Source organism: Anolis carolinensis, chromosome 4 (assembly GCF_035594765.1).
Source record: "Anolis carolinensis isolate JA03-04 chromosome 4, rAnoCar3.1.pri, whole genome shotgun sequence".
Taxonomy (NCBI): Eukaryota; Metazoa; Chordata; class Lepidosauria; order Squamata; family Dactyloidae; genus Anolis; species Anolis carolinensis.
In genome coordinates, this window is record NC_085844.1 from 250368760 (window position 1) to 250381215 (window position 12456).

The following is a 12456-nucleotide window of genomic DNA, read 5'->3' on the forward strand; positions in this document are numbered from 1 at the left end:
ACCCACAAAACAACAAAACTACAGGCCCTCCAACCTCGAAATTTGAGAACACAACCCATCATCCACGCCTCTAGGTTGATACAACAAAAAGAAAAGAAAAATAAAGTTCTAATTAGAGAGAGAGGAATAATTGCTTTTATCCAATTGCTGCCAGTTAGAAGGCTAAGCTCCTCCAACTTGGTCTCCTAGTAACCCAATAAAAAATAATAAAAAACACTAAAAATTAATACAATAAAATACTATAATAACAGAAAATAACTAAAAATAATACAAGAAAATAATAAAATATAATAAATAAAAATATAACTTACAATAAAATTAATTTAAAAAAATGCAAATAAAGTAAAATAAAAATTACACAACAATTTTTAACCAATACCACCACCACCACTTTGCCACAGCAACACGTGGCCGGGCACAGCTAGTATCAAGCTATTATTACAGATTATGATCTCTTATTCGGAACCCCGAAGTTTTTCCTAAATCTGAAATGGCTGAAAGAGTGACATTTTGCCTTCCTTGGATTCAATCACTTCCATCTCATGAACAATATTATGAAATTTATTGTGTATACAATTATATTTCAGGATCGTGAAATACAAATGAATTGGTTCCCATGTCCAAGGCATCCCATTATGTAATTGTTTCATTCATTTTTGGATTATTTTAACAGTTTCTAGTTGTTTTAAGGGATTTTGATTTTGATAACAGAGGAATTGATCAGCAACTGAGCATACGAGAGAGGATTGGGGAGAATTCACCGTGAATTATAGGAATTGTAAGGAATGGGATGTATAGTTCACCTGAAATCTAAGAGTACTCTGAACCATCAAAGATGGACCTGGAACTCACTTGGCACACAGAACACCCACAACCAGGAAAAATATTGGAAATCTTTGGAGGGATTTATAGGAGTTGTAGTTCACCTATATCCAGAGTGCTCTATGAACCCAAACAATGATGGATCAGATTTACCAAAAACAAGTCATGCCAGACTAATCTGATCTCTTTTTTCGATAGAGTTACGAGTTGGGTCGATACAGGGAATGCTGTGGATGTAGCCTACCTGGATTTCAGTAAGGCCTTCGACAAAGTCCCCCACGACCTTCTGGCAAACAAACTAGTAAAATGTGGGCTAGACAAAACTACGGTTAGGTGGATCTGTAATTGGCTAAGCGAACGAACCCAAAGGGTGCTCACCAATGCGTCGTCTTCATCATGGAAAGAAGTGACAAGTGGAGTGCCGCAGGGCTCCGTCCTGGGCCCGGTTCTGTTCAACATCTTTATTAACGACTTAGACGAAGGGTGAGAAGGCACGATCATCAAGTTTGCAGACGACACAAAACTGGGAGGGATAGCTAACACTCCAGAAGACAGGAGCAGAATTCAAAACGATCTTGACAGACTAGAGAGATGGGCCAAAACTAACAAAATGAAGTTCAACAGGGACAAATGCAAGATACTTCACTTTGGCAGAAAAAATGGAAATCAAAGATACAGAATGGGGGACGATGCCTGGCTTGACAGCAGTGTGTGCGAAAAAGACCTTGGAGTCCTCGTGGACAACAAGTTAAACATGAGCCAACAATGTGATGCGGCTGCTAAAAAAGCCAATGGGATTCTGTCCTGCATCAATAGGGGAATAGCGTCTAGATCCAGGGAAGTTATGCTCCCCCTTATTCTATTCTGCCTTGGTCAGACCACTTTACCTGGAATCACACTGTGTCCAATTCTGGGCACCACAGTTGAAGGGAGATGTTGACAAGCTGGAAAGCGTCCAGAGGAGGGCGACTAAAATGATTAAGGGTCTGGAGAACAAGCCCTATGAGGAGCGGCTTAAAGAGCTGGGCATGTTTAGCCTGCAGAAGAGAAGGCTGAGAGGAGATATGATAGCCATGTACAAATACGTGAAGGGAAGTCATAGGGAAGAGCTTGTTTTCTGCTGCCCTGCAGACTAGGACACAGAACAATGGCTTCAAACTACAGGAAAGGAGATTCCACTTGAACATCAGGAAGAACTTCCTCACTGTGAGAACAGCTGTTCGGCAGTGGAACTCTCTCCCCGGGGCCGTGGTGGAGGCTCCTTCCTTGGAGGCTTTTAAGCAGAGGCTGGATGGCCATCTGTCGGGGGTGCTTTGAATGCGATTTCCTGCTTCTTAGCAGGGGGTTGGACTAGATGGCCCATGTGGTCTCTTCCAACTCTACTATTCTATGATTCTATGATTCTATGGATCAGGACCAAACTTGGCATGTACACCCGGCATTCCCAAATTTGAATACTGGTGGGTTTTCAGGGAAATTGGCATGGGCATTTTGGAGTTGTAGGCACTGGGATTTATAGTTCGCCTGCAGTCAAAGAGCACTCTGAACTCCACCAATGATGGACCTGGAAATAACTTGGCACACAGAACCCCCATGACCAGTAAAAAATCTTGGAGGAAAAAATTCACCTTGATTTGAGGGAGTTGTAGTTCACCTACATTCAGAGAGCACTGTGAACCCAAACACCGATGGATCTGGACCAAACTTGGCACACAGACCTGATATGTCAAAATATAAATTCTGAAGGAATTTGGGGGGAAACTGACCTTCCTTTTTGGGAGTTGTAGTTCACCAACAACCAAGGAAACTGTGACCTCCAATGATGATGGACCTGGACCAAACTTGGCACACAGAACCCCCTACTAAAGGGGTTTGAGGGGACTGACTCACCGTAGTGGGCGTTGTAGTTTACACTACAGCCAGGGAGCACATTGAACACCACCAATGAGGCATGCAGAGCAAACTTGCCCAACATAACAAACTTTAAGTACTGGTGAAGTTTCTTGGGCAACCTGGCATGATGTGAGTTGTAGTTAAGCTAAGGCCCGGGGGCCGGAAGCAGCCCTCCGAGGTCATTTACCTGGCCCCCGCCCTCAGTTTTATAATATAATATATTGTATATACATATAATATTGATAATAATATTATAATGTAATACAATATAACACTAATAATAATACCATATAATAATATTAATTATATATTCTATATTACATATAATATTACTAATAATATTACAGTATAGTGGTATAGTTCAATATAGTCATATATAATGCTAATATTGTGCTATGCTAATAATATAATATATTGTATGTACATATAATTTGTAAGCCACTCTGAGTCCCCTTTGGGGTGAGAAGGGTGTGATACAAATGTAGTAAATAAATGCAGTAAATAATAAATAAATAAATAAATAAATAAATTTTAGATTTAGGCTCGCCCAAAGTCTGAAATGACTTGAAGGCACACAACAACAACAACAACAACAACAACAACAACCCTAATTAACTTGACTATCTCATTGGCCAGAAGCAGAACCACACTTCCCATTGAAATCCTGATAAATGTATGTTGGTAAAATTGTTTTTATTTTTAAATATTGTATTGTTCTTTCGTTGTTGTTGTTGTTGTTGTTGTTGTTGTTGTTGTTGTTTTTGCTCTATAAATAAGACATATCCAGTGTGCATCGTAATTTGATTGTATTTTTTTTTCAAATGATAATCTGGCCCCCCAACAGTCAGAAGGATTGTGGACCGGCCCTCGGCTTAAAAAGTTTGAGGACCCCTGAGCTAGAACCTTATGCATTCTGTACAATAAAAAATGGACTTTTTCAAATAACCCAGGCAACACCGGGTACTTGGCACACAGCCGAACTGTGCATACAGACGGAGTTTCGGGGTGATTGTTCTTTGCCTTTGGGAGTTGTAGTTCACCCTTATCCAAACAGCCCTGAACCCAGCCAACGTCCGATCTGGACCAAACTTGGCACACTGCCTCATCATACCCAACTGTGCATACAGGCAGGGTTTTGGGGTGATTGACCTTTGCCTCTGGGAGTTGTAGTTCACCCTTATACAGACAACAGTGAACCCAGCCGACTTTGGATCTGGACCAAACTTGACACACAGCCCCATCATGCCCAACTCTGCATACAGGCAGGGTTTCAGGGTGATCGATTTTTGGCTCTGGGAGTTGTAGGTCACCCTTATCCAGACAGCACTGAACCCAGCTGGCGAAGGATCTGGATCATATGTGCCACAGAGAAGCCCCATGACCAACTCAACATACTGCAGGGGTTTAGGGGAATGAACCTTGCTTTTGGGAGTTATAGTTCACCTGCATCCAGCATGTACTGACACCTGCTGACATCAGATGTGAACCACATTTGGCACACAAACCCAACATGGCCAATTGTGCATACAGGCCTGCTTTGGGGGGTGATTGTCCTGGGAATCTGGAAGTTGTAGTTCACACTTACCCAGACAGCACTGGACCCAGCCTACGACAGATCTGGACCAAATTTAAATGATATTTCCTCACATCCCAAAACAACTCAATGCCCTCTTCTAATAACCCAGGCACCGCCGGGTCCCCAAGCTAGTAATGAATATAATGCAGTTCAAAGTAGATAATGTGGATTATTTGCTTTGATCATCTGGATTACATGGCAGTGTAGAAGGGGCCTGAGTCACTTTGCATCTAGCACTCAAGACCTGGCTCTTTACTAGAGCTTTTAATCTATGTTAATTTTATCAATATTTGTATGTATGTACAGTAGAGTCTCACTTATTCAAGCTAAATGGGCCGGCAGAAGCTTGGATAAGCGAATATCTTGGATAATAAGGAGGGATTAAGGAAAATCCTATTAAACATCAAATTAGATTATAATTTTATAAATTAAGCGGCAAAACATCATGTTATACAACAAATTTAACAGAAAAAGTAGATCAATGTGCAGTAATGTTATGTTGTAATTACTGTATTTACGAATTTAGCACCAAAATATCATGATATATTGAAAACGTTGACTACAAAAATTGCTTGGATTATCCAGAAGCTTGGATAAGTGAGACTCTACTGTATTTTTATCCTTTACAATTTTATCTTGTAAATCGCCTAGAGCATCGTGGATGGAGGGCGATTAATAAGTAATTAAATGATGATGATGATGATGATGATTTGTGATAAAAATGAGATGATAACAGCCATAACAATAACAACATCAATAGAGAGAGCAAGGAAGACTTCAAGGAATGGTTTTCGCCAACCAGTTAACAGTTCAGTTTGGACTAAAATTAAGGAATGGTTTTCGCCAACCAGTTAACAGTTCAGTTTGGACTAAAATTAAGGAATGGTTTTCGCCAACCAGTTAACAGTTCAGTTTGGACTAAAATTAAGGAATGGTTTTCGCCAACCAGTTAACAGTTCAGTTTGGACTAAAATTAAGGAATGGTTTTCGCCAACCAGTTACAGTTCAGTTTGGACTAAAATTAAGGAATGGTTTTCGCCAACCAGTTAACAGTTCAGTTTGGACTAAAATTAAGGAATGGTTTTCGCCAACCAGTTAACAGTTCAGTTTGGACTAAAATTAAGGAATGGTTTTCGCCAACCAGTTAACAGTTCAGTTTGGACTAAAATTAAGGAATGGTTTTTGCCAACCAGTTACAGTTCAGTTTGGACTAAAATTAAGGAATGGTTTTTGCCAACCAGTTACAGTTCAGTTTGGACTAAAATTAAGGAATGGTTTTTGCCAACCAGTTAACAGTTCAGTTTGGACTAAAATTAAGGAATGGTTTTCGCCAACCAGTTAACAGTTCAGTTTGGACTAAAATTAAGGAATGGTTTTCGCCAACCAGTTAACAGTTCAGTTTGGACCAAAATTAAGGAATGGTTTTCGCCAACCAGTTACAGTTCAGTTTGGACTAAAATTACAATAACAACAACAACCTGCAGCAGAAATATAACACACACATCCCATCCAACTGTGCCAAGAGATCCCAGTGTTTGCATATCTACCAATACTGCTTCCCAGCTCATGCATAACTTGAATTTCCACCTATAATATCTAAACTGGCTGCCACTGGAACGGAGGAAGGTAACAAAGAAATATCCATAAGAACGACTTTGAGACCGAAGGAGCAGATGGCTCCGTCAAACGGCAGGGAATCACATCCAGATAAACCAAGGCGCAGACTGTAAAAAAAAAATCAATTGCGAGACGCTGGATTGAATAAGTGAGCGAAAGAGGGACTTCTTTGCATTGGAAAAGCCTTGGCTTTGCTCACAAAAAAGTATAAAATGCATTTGCAATGGTTGTGCAAAACTGCAGTCTCCATGGCTCTGTAGCAGGCATGGGCAAACTTTGGCCCTCCAGGTGTTTTGGACTTCAACTCCCACAATTCCTAACGGCCTATCGGCCGTTAGGAATTGTGGGAGTTGAAGTCCAAAACACCTGGAGGGCCAAAGTTTGCCCATGCCTGCTTCATAGCATTGAAACAAAGCAATTACAACGGATTTGTTTATTACCGGAGCATCTCCGCTTTGCAGGAGACGACCATGGTTACGCTCATTCACCGTCACCAAAATGATTCAAGGTGGGTGAATCCAACAGATCCCATCCCACATTTTATTGTCAACATTTCCTCCTGTTGACATGCAGATCCAGAGCCCAGAAGATGATTTTGTTACACTTTCATTTCTTGAATGAAGCATCGTATGATGGGCTCTGTTGTACTTTAGTTCAAAAATGGATTGCAACTCTTTGGAAACGTCCTAGGTTGGAAAAAAAATTGGCACATCAAACTCTTGGACAGAGAGAATCAGGTACACTTTGAATTAGATTGCAACTCCCATTATCCCCCTACTAGGATGATGATAGACATTGTTGTGTCCTCTTTCGACGTGGGTAGGTCATGGTGCGTGCCGGGTGGGTTTCTTCAAACTCCATCAATCATCTGCTCCAGCACCCTGATGAATTGGTTGCAATTGTCTGCCACACCAATTCCTCTGTTCAAATGTCAGACTCAAACACATCCGTAGTCTGAAGTCCAAACATTTATTTCAATATCTACAAACATATTTACAAAGCACTGGGCTAGCATTTCTCTTCAGCCTCTTCGCTCAGCAAGCACAGCTCAACTCACACAGAGATAAGAAGCACATTCCTCAGTCCGAAGGAAGTTCCCAACCTCCAAGGCCGGAAATCATGCCTGATAGGTCATAGCAGTCACAACAGGCTATCAGTCAAACTAGCCTGCTGTTAACTGTTTCATTGCTGAAACACACACTCTTGCAAAAAACAGCAGAAACACTTGATTTACATTTCATACACATACATACAACCATAATCCAACATCCTCTCTATATCTGGAGACCACACACAAGTTTGGGAAAGCTTGACACATGTAAGTGTGAAGAACAAGGAAGACGTTACAGAATGGTTTTTGCCAACTAGGTTGGACTAAAAAGGTAAAAGGTAAAGGTTTTCCCTGATGTTAAGTCCAGTCATGTCTGACTCTGGGGGTTGGTGCTCATCTCCATTTCTAAGCCGAAGAGCCGGGGTTGTCCGTAGACACCTCCAAGGTCATGTGGCCGGCATGACTGCATGGAGCGCCGTTACCTTCCCGCCGGAGCGGTACCTATTGATCTACTCACATTAGCATGTTTTCGAACTGCTAGGTTGGCAGGAGCTGGGGCTAACAGCGGGCGCTCATTCCGCTCCCGAGATTTGAACCTGGCTCCTTTTGGTCCGCAAGTTCAGCAGCTCAGCGCTTCAACACACTGTGCCACCAGGGGCCCCTAGGTTGGACTACTACTCCCATTATCCCCCAACCAAAGGGACATTGGCTGGGGGATGATGGGCATTGTCCCTATAGCGTGAAGACATACTAGGCTGGGAAAAGTTAAAATTCAAAGAGAATACGGAAGATTTCACAGAGAATATGGAAGACTTCAGGTTGGACTACAACTCCCATTATCCCTCATCAACAGAGGCATTGACTGGGAGATAGTGAATATTGTTTTCCTCTCATATATTTGAGAGACTCTCTCCAAAAATATGGGAAACTTGGCGCATGTGAGTATGCATCAAACTCTTGGATGGAGAGAACAAGAAAGACGTCACAGAGTCATCGTCCTGCTTTTATCTCTTAATCAAGGCACAAAGTGGTTCATAATATTTTTTTTAAAGATGCAATGTAAAATCCAGAATGTTTTTGACAACCCTTAAGGTTGGACTACAGCTCCCATTACGGCCCCGCCAACACAAACACTGCCTGGATATTTCGTTGTGTCACTTTGAGAAAAAAAACCCATAATTTCGAAATATGTTAGTTTAAATAACAAAAATATATAATTGTAATATATACCGTATATACTTGAATATAAGCCGACCCGAATATAAGCCGAGGCACCTAATTTTACCACAAAAAACTGGGAAAACATTAACTCCAGTATAAGCCGAGGGTGGTAAATTTCAGAAATAACTATAGATACCAATAAAATTACATTAATTGAGGCATCTGTAGGTTAAATGTTTTTTAATATTAACATAACGCTCAATTTTAAGATAAGACTGTCCAACTCAGATCAAATCATTATTCCCATCTTCTTCAATGTAAATGTGCTTATGTATCCTTTTAATAATAATAGAGTAAAATAATACATGTAATAATAAATAGAGTAAGATAATAAATGCAATAAAAATAATAATAATAAGATCAGAATGAAATACAGTAGAGTCTCACTTATCCAACATAAATGGGCCGGCAGAACATTGGATAAGCGAATATGTTGGATAATAAGGAGGGATTAAGGAAAAGCCTATTAAACATCAAATTAGGTTATGATTTTACAAATTAAGCACCAAAACATCATGTTATACAACAAATTTGACAGAAAAAGTAGTTCAATACACAGTAATTCTATGTAGTAATTACTGTATTTACAAATTTCGCACCAAAATATCATGATGTATTGAAAACATTGACTACAAAAATGCATTGGATAATCCAGAACGTTGGATAAGCGAGACTCTATTGTAATAAATGTATTAATAATAATAATAAAAATAGAGTAAAATAAATGTAATAGTAGCAACAACAATAGAGAAAAATAATAAATGTAATAATACCAATAATAATAGAGAAAAATAATAAATGTACCATATATTCTTGAGTATAAGCTGACCCAAATATAAGCCAACCAGGACCCTCACCCAAGTATAAGCTAAGGGGGTCTTTTTCAGTCTTAAAAAAAGGGCTTGTACTTGAGTATATACAGTATATGGAAAAAATTCCAAAATGCAAAATCTGAAACACTTCTGATCCCAATCGTTTTGGATAAAGAGATGCTCCACCTGCACTAAATGAGATTGGTGCAAGGCCAAACCCAAAGGTCTGCAACTAAAACTTATTTAGACGTTATCCATTTCCATTTTCTCAACTTGCAGCCATTGGATTCCAACACTAAGAGTGCATCTGAACTTCAGAATTAATGCAATTTGACACCGCTTTAACTGCTCCAATCTTGGGAATCGCAGATTGATGGGACACTAGATAAAGACCTTGCAAAACTAGAACCCAATGATTTCATTGACTAAAGACCTTGCAAAAGTAGGAACCCAATGATTTCATAGGCTAAAGACCTTGCAAAAATAGGAAACCAATGATTTCATTGGCTAAAGACCTTGCAAAAATAGGAAACCAATGATTTCATTGGCTAAAGACCTTGCAAAACTAGAAACCCAATGATTTCTTTGGCTAAAGACCTTGCAAAAGTAGGAACCCAATGATTTCATTGCAGCTAAAGTGGTGCAAAACTGCATTCATTATCCAGTGTAGATGTTCCCTAATAAACCAAACAAGGGGGAAAAAACTGCATGGGAAACCAAATTAGGAAGAGGCAAAGGGTTGGGGAAACAAGCAGAATGTTAAACCTTCCAACTCCCATTGGCATCAATTTAAGACTTTACAAAGTTGCAATGGCAGCTGCTTAACAAGTTGGGATTTATTTGGAAGGGCGAACCGCCAGCGCTGCCTGAGGCCAGCTTTGGCCAGGGACCCACCTGGGAATTTTCTTCAGTGTAATATACTGCTTTAGCCTCGGGGTATGAAACACCCAGGGAAAATACAAAACAAAATTTAGATGCAGATGATACACAATATCTCGGGATGGATATTGCCAAACCGAATGCAGAGGAAGGGGCTTTCTGCCTGATGAAAACCCAGAGTGACCGATCTCGCCACAAGTAAATCAAGAGACGAAAGTGGAATTTGAGTGATTATAATAATATTAAGATTAACCCTATGGAACATCATTTTCAGTGTTGAGGAAATGACTTTCCTCGAAAGCTCAGAGCAAGAAACATTTCCCAATTTCCTTTGGCAGCATCCATTGAGAATTCCCTAAGGATTTAGTATTGCAACTTCTGCTAAGGTGCTTCTTCTGTAATTAAATTAAAGCAGTTTTGAAACTACAGTAAAGTCTCGCTTATCCAACATAAACGGTCCGGCAAAATGTTGGATAATAAGGAGGGATTAAGGGAAAGCCTATTAAATGTCAAATTACATGATGATTTTACAAATTAGGCACCAAAACATCATGTTTTACAACAAAGCAACAGAAAAAGCAGTTCAATACAGTACATAGTAACGTTATGTAGTAATTACTGTATTTAGGAATTTAGCACCAAAACATCGTAATGTATTGAAAACATTGGCTACAAAAACACTGACTACTAAAAGGCAAATGGCATTGGATAATACAGAATGTTGGATAAGTGGAAGTTGGATAAACGAGACTCTACTGTACTTTAACTTCCATGGCTCACTTTTACAGAATCCTGGAATTCACAGTTTGGTGAAACAGAAAGCTACTACTCCCATAGTTCCATATTATTGACAGTTAAAGCGGTGACAAACTGCATTCATTCAACAGTGTAGATGCACTCTTGGAGACCTCCCATTTGTAGGATTGCCATGAATTAAAACTGGAGGTTTTTCAGCAGAGGCTGGATGGCCATCTGTCAAGAGGGCTTGGATTGTGTCTTCCTGCAAGACAGAAGGAGGCTGGGCTGGATGGCCCTTGAGTGCCAACTAATACTAAGACACTTACAGCTAGAAAAATATTCACAGCAAGCGCGATCGAATCTTGCAAAAGATAGGATCCCAAATCCAAGATGACTGGGCTTACATCAAACCGATGGGATATAACTTTTTCATTGTATAAAAAGGTTGAACACTATTGCATTGCAACCTTTCACAACTGAGATCTGGAACATGTAGTTGCAATGCACATGCCAAGAGATCGGAAATGTGTATGCAAAGAGATCTGAGCACGCAAAGAAATCTGAAATGCACAGTTGCAATGCACATGCCAAGAGATCCAAAATGTATATGCGAAGAGATCTGAAATGTGTAGTTGCAATGCACATGCCAAGAGATCTGAAATGCATATGCAAAGAGATCTGAGCATGCAGAATCTGAAATGCGTAGTTGCCGTGAACATGCAAAGATATCCGAAATGTGTATGCAAAGAGATCTGAGCACGCAGATCTGAAATGTGTAGTTGCAATCCACTTGCAAAGAGATCTGAAATGCATATGCAAAAAGATCTGAGCATGCAGAATCTGAAATGCATAGTTGCAGTGCACATGCCAAGAGATCTGAAATGTGTATGCAAAGAGATCTGAAATGTGTTGTTGCAATGCACATGCCAAGAGATCCGAAATGTATATGCAAAGAGATCTGAAATGTGTTGTTGCAATGCACATGCCAAGAGATCCGAAATGTATATGCAAAGAGATCTGAAATGTGTAGTTGCAATCCACTTGCAAAGAGATCTGAAATGCATATGCAAAGAGATCTGAGCATGCAGAATCTAAAATGCATAGTTGAAGTGCACATGCAAAGATATCCGAAATGTGTATGCAAAGAGATCTGAAATGTGTAGTTGCAATGCACATGCCAAGAGATCCGAAATGTATATGCGAAGAGATCTGAAATGTGTAGTTGCAATGCACATGCCAAGAGATCCGAAATGTATATGCAAAGAGATCTGAAATGTGTTGTTGCAATGCACATGCCAAGAGATCCAAAATGTATATGCAAAGAGATCTGAAATGTGTAGTTGCAATCCACTTGCAAAGAGATCTGAAATGCATATGCAAAGAGATCTGAGCATGCAGAATCTAAAATGCATAGTTGAAGTGCACATGCAAAGATATCCGAAATGTGTATGCAAAGAGATCTGAAATGTGTAGTTGCAATGCACATGCCAAGAGATCCGAAATGTATATGCGAAGAGATCTGAGCACGCAAAGAAATCTGAAATGTGTAGTTGCAATCCACTTGCAAAGAGATCTGAAATGCATATGCAAAGCGATCTGAGCATGCAGAGATCTGAAATGCGTAGTCGCAGTGCACATGCAAAGATATCAGAAATGTGTAGTTGAAATGCACATCTGGATACACAATGCAGGCAGATGTGGTGCTTTGAACATTGAGCTGCAACTCTAGAAACCAGAGTTTGAATCTCTACTCCACCATGGAAAAATTACTGTTATTATTATTGTTATCATTATTAGTAATACGTCACATTTTCTAACTTTAAAAAACTCCCATTGCAGTGACCTTG

At 39.8% G+C, this 12456-nt stretch overlaps 2 protein-coding genes across 2 annotated transcripts in view; both read right to left on the reverse strand.

The window, feature by feature from the left end:
* The window catches only part of LOC134298715 (nucleolar protein 4-like), a 155241-nt gene that overhangs the window by 103011 nt on the left and 39774 nt on the right, over positions 1 to 12456 (reverse strand). The window lies entirely within an intron of this gene.
* Positions 10471 to 12126, reverse strand: LOC134298560 (uncharacterized). The gene has a single exon (XM_062979179.1). The coding sequence runs from the start codon at positions 11981 to 11983 to the stop codon at positions 11039 to 11041; it is 945 nt and encodes a 314-aa protein (XP_062835249.1). The 5' UTR covers positions 11984 to 12126; the 3' UTR covers positions 10471 to 11038.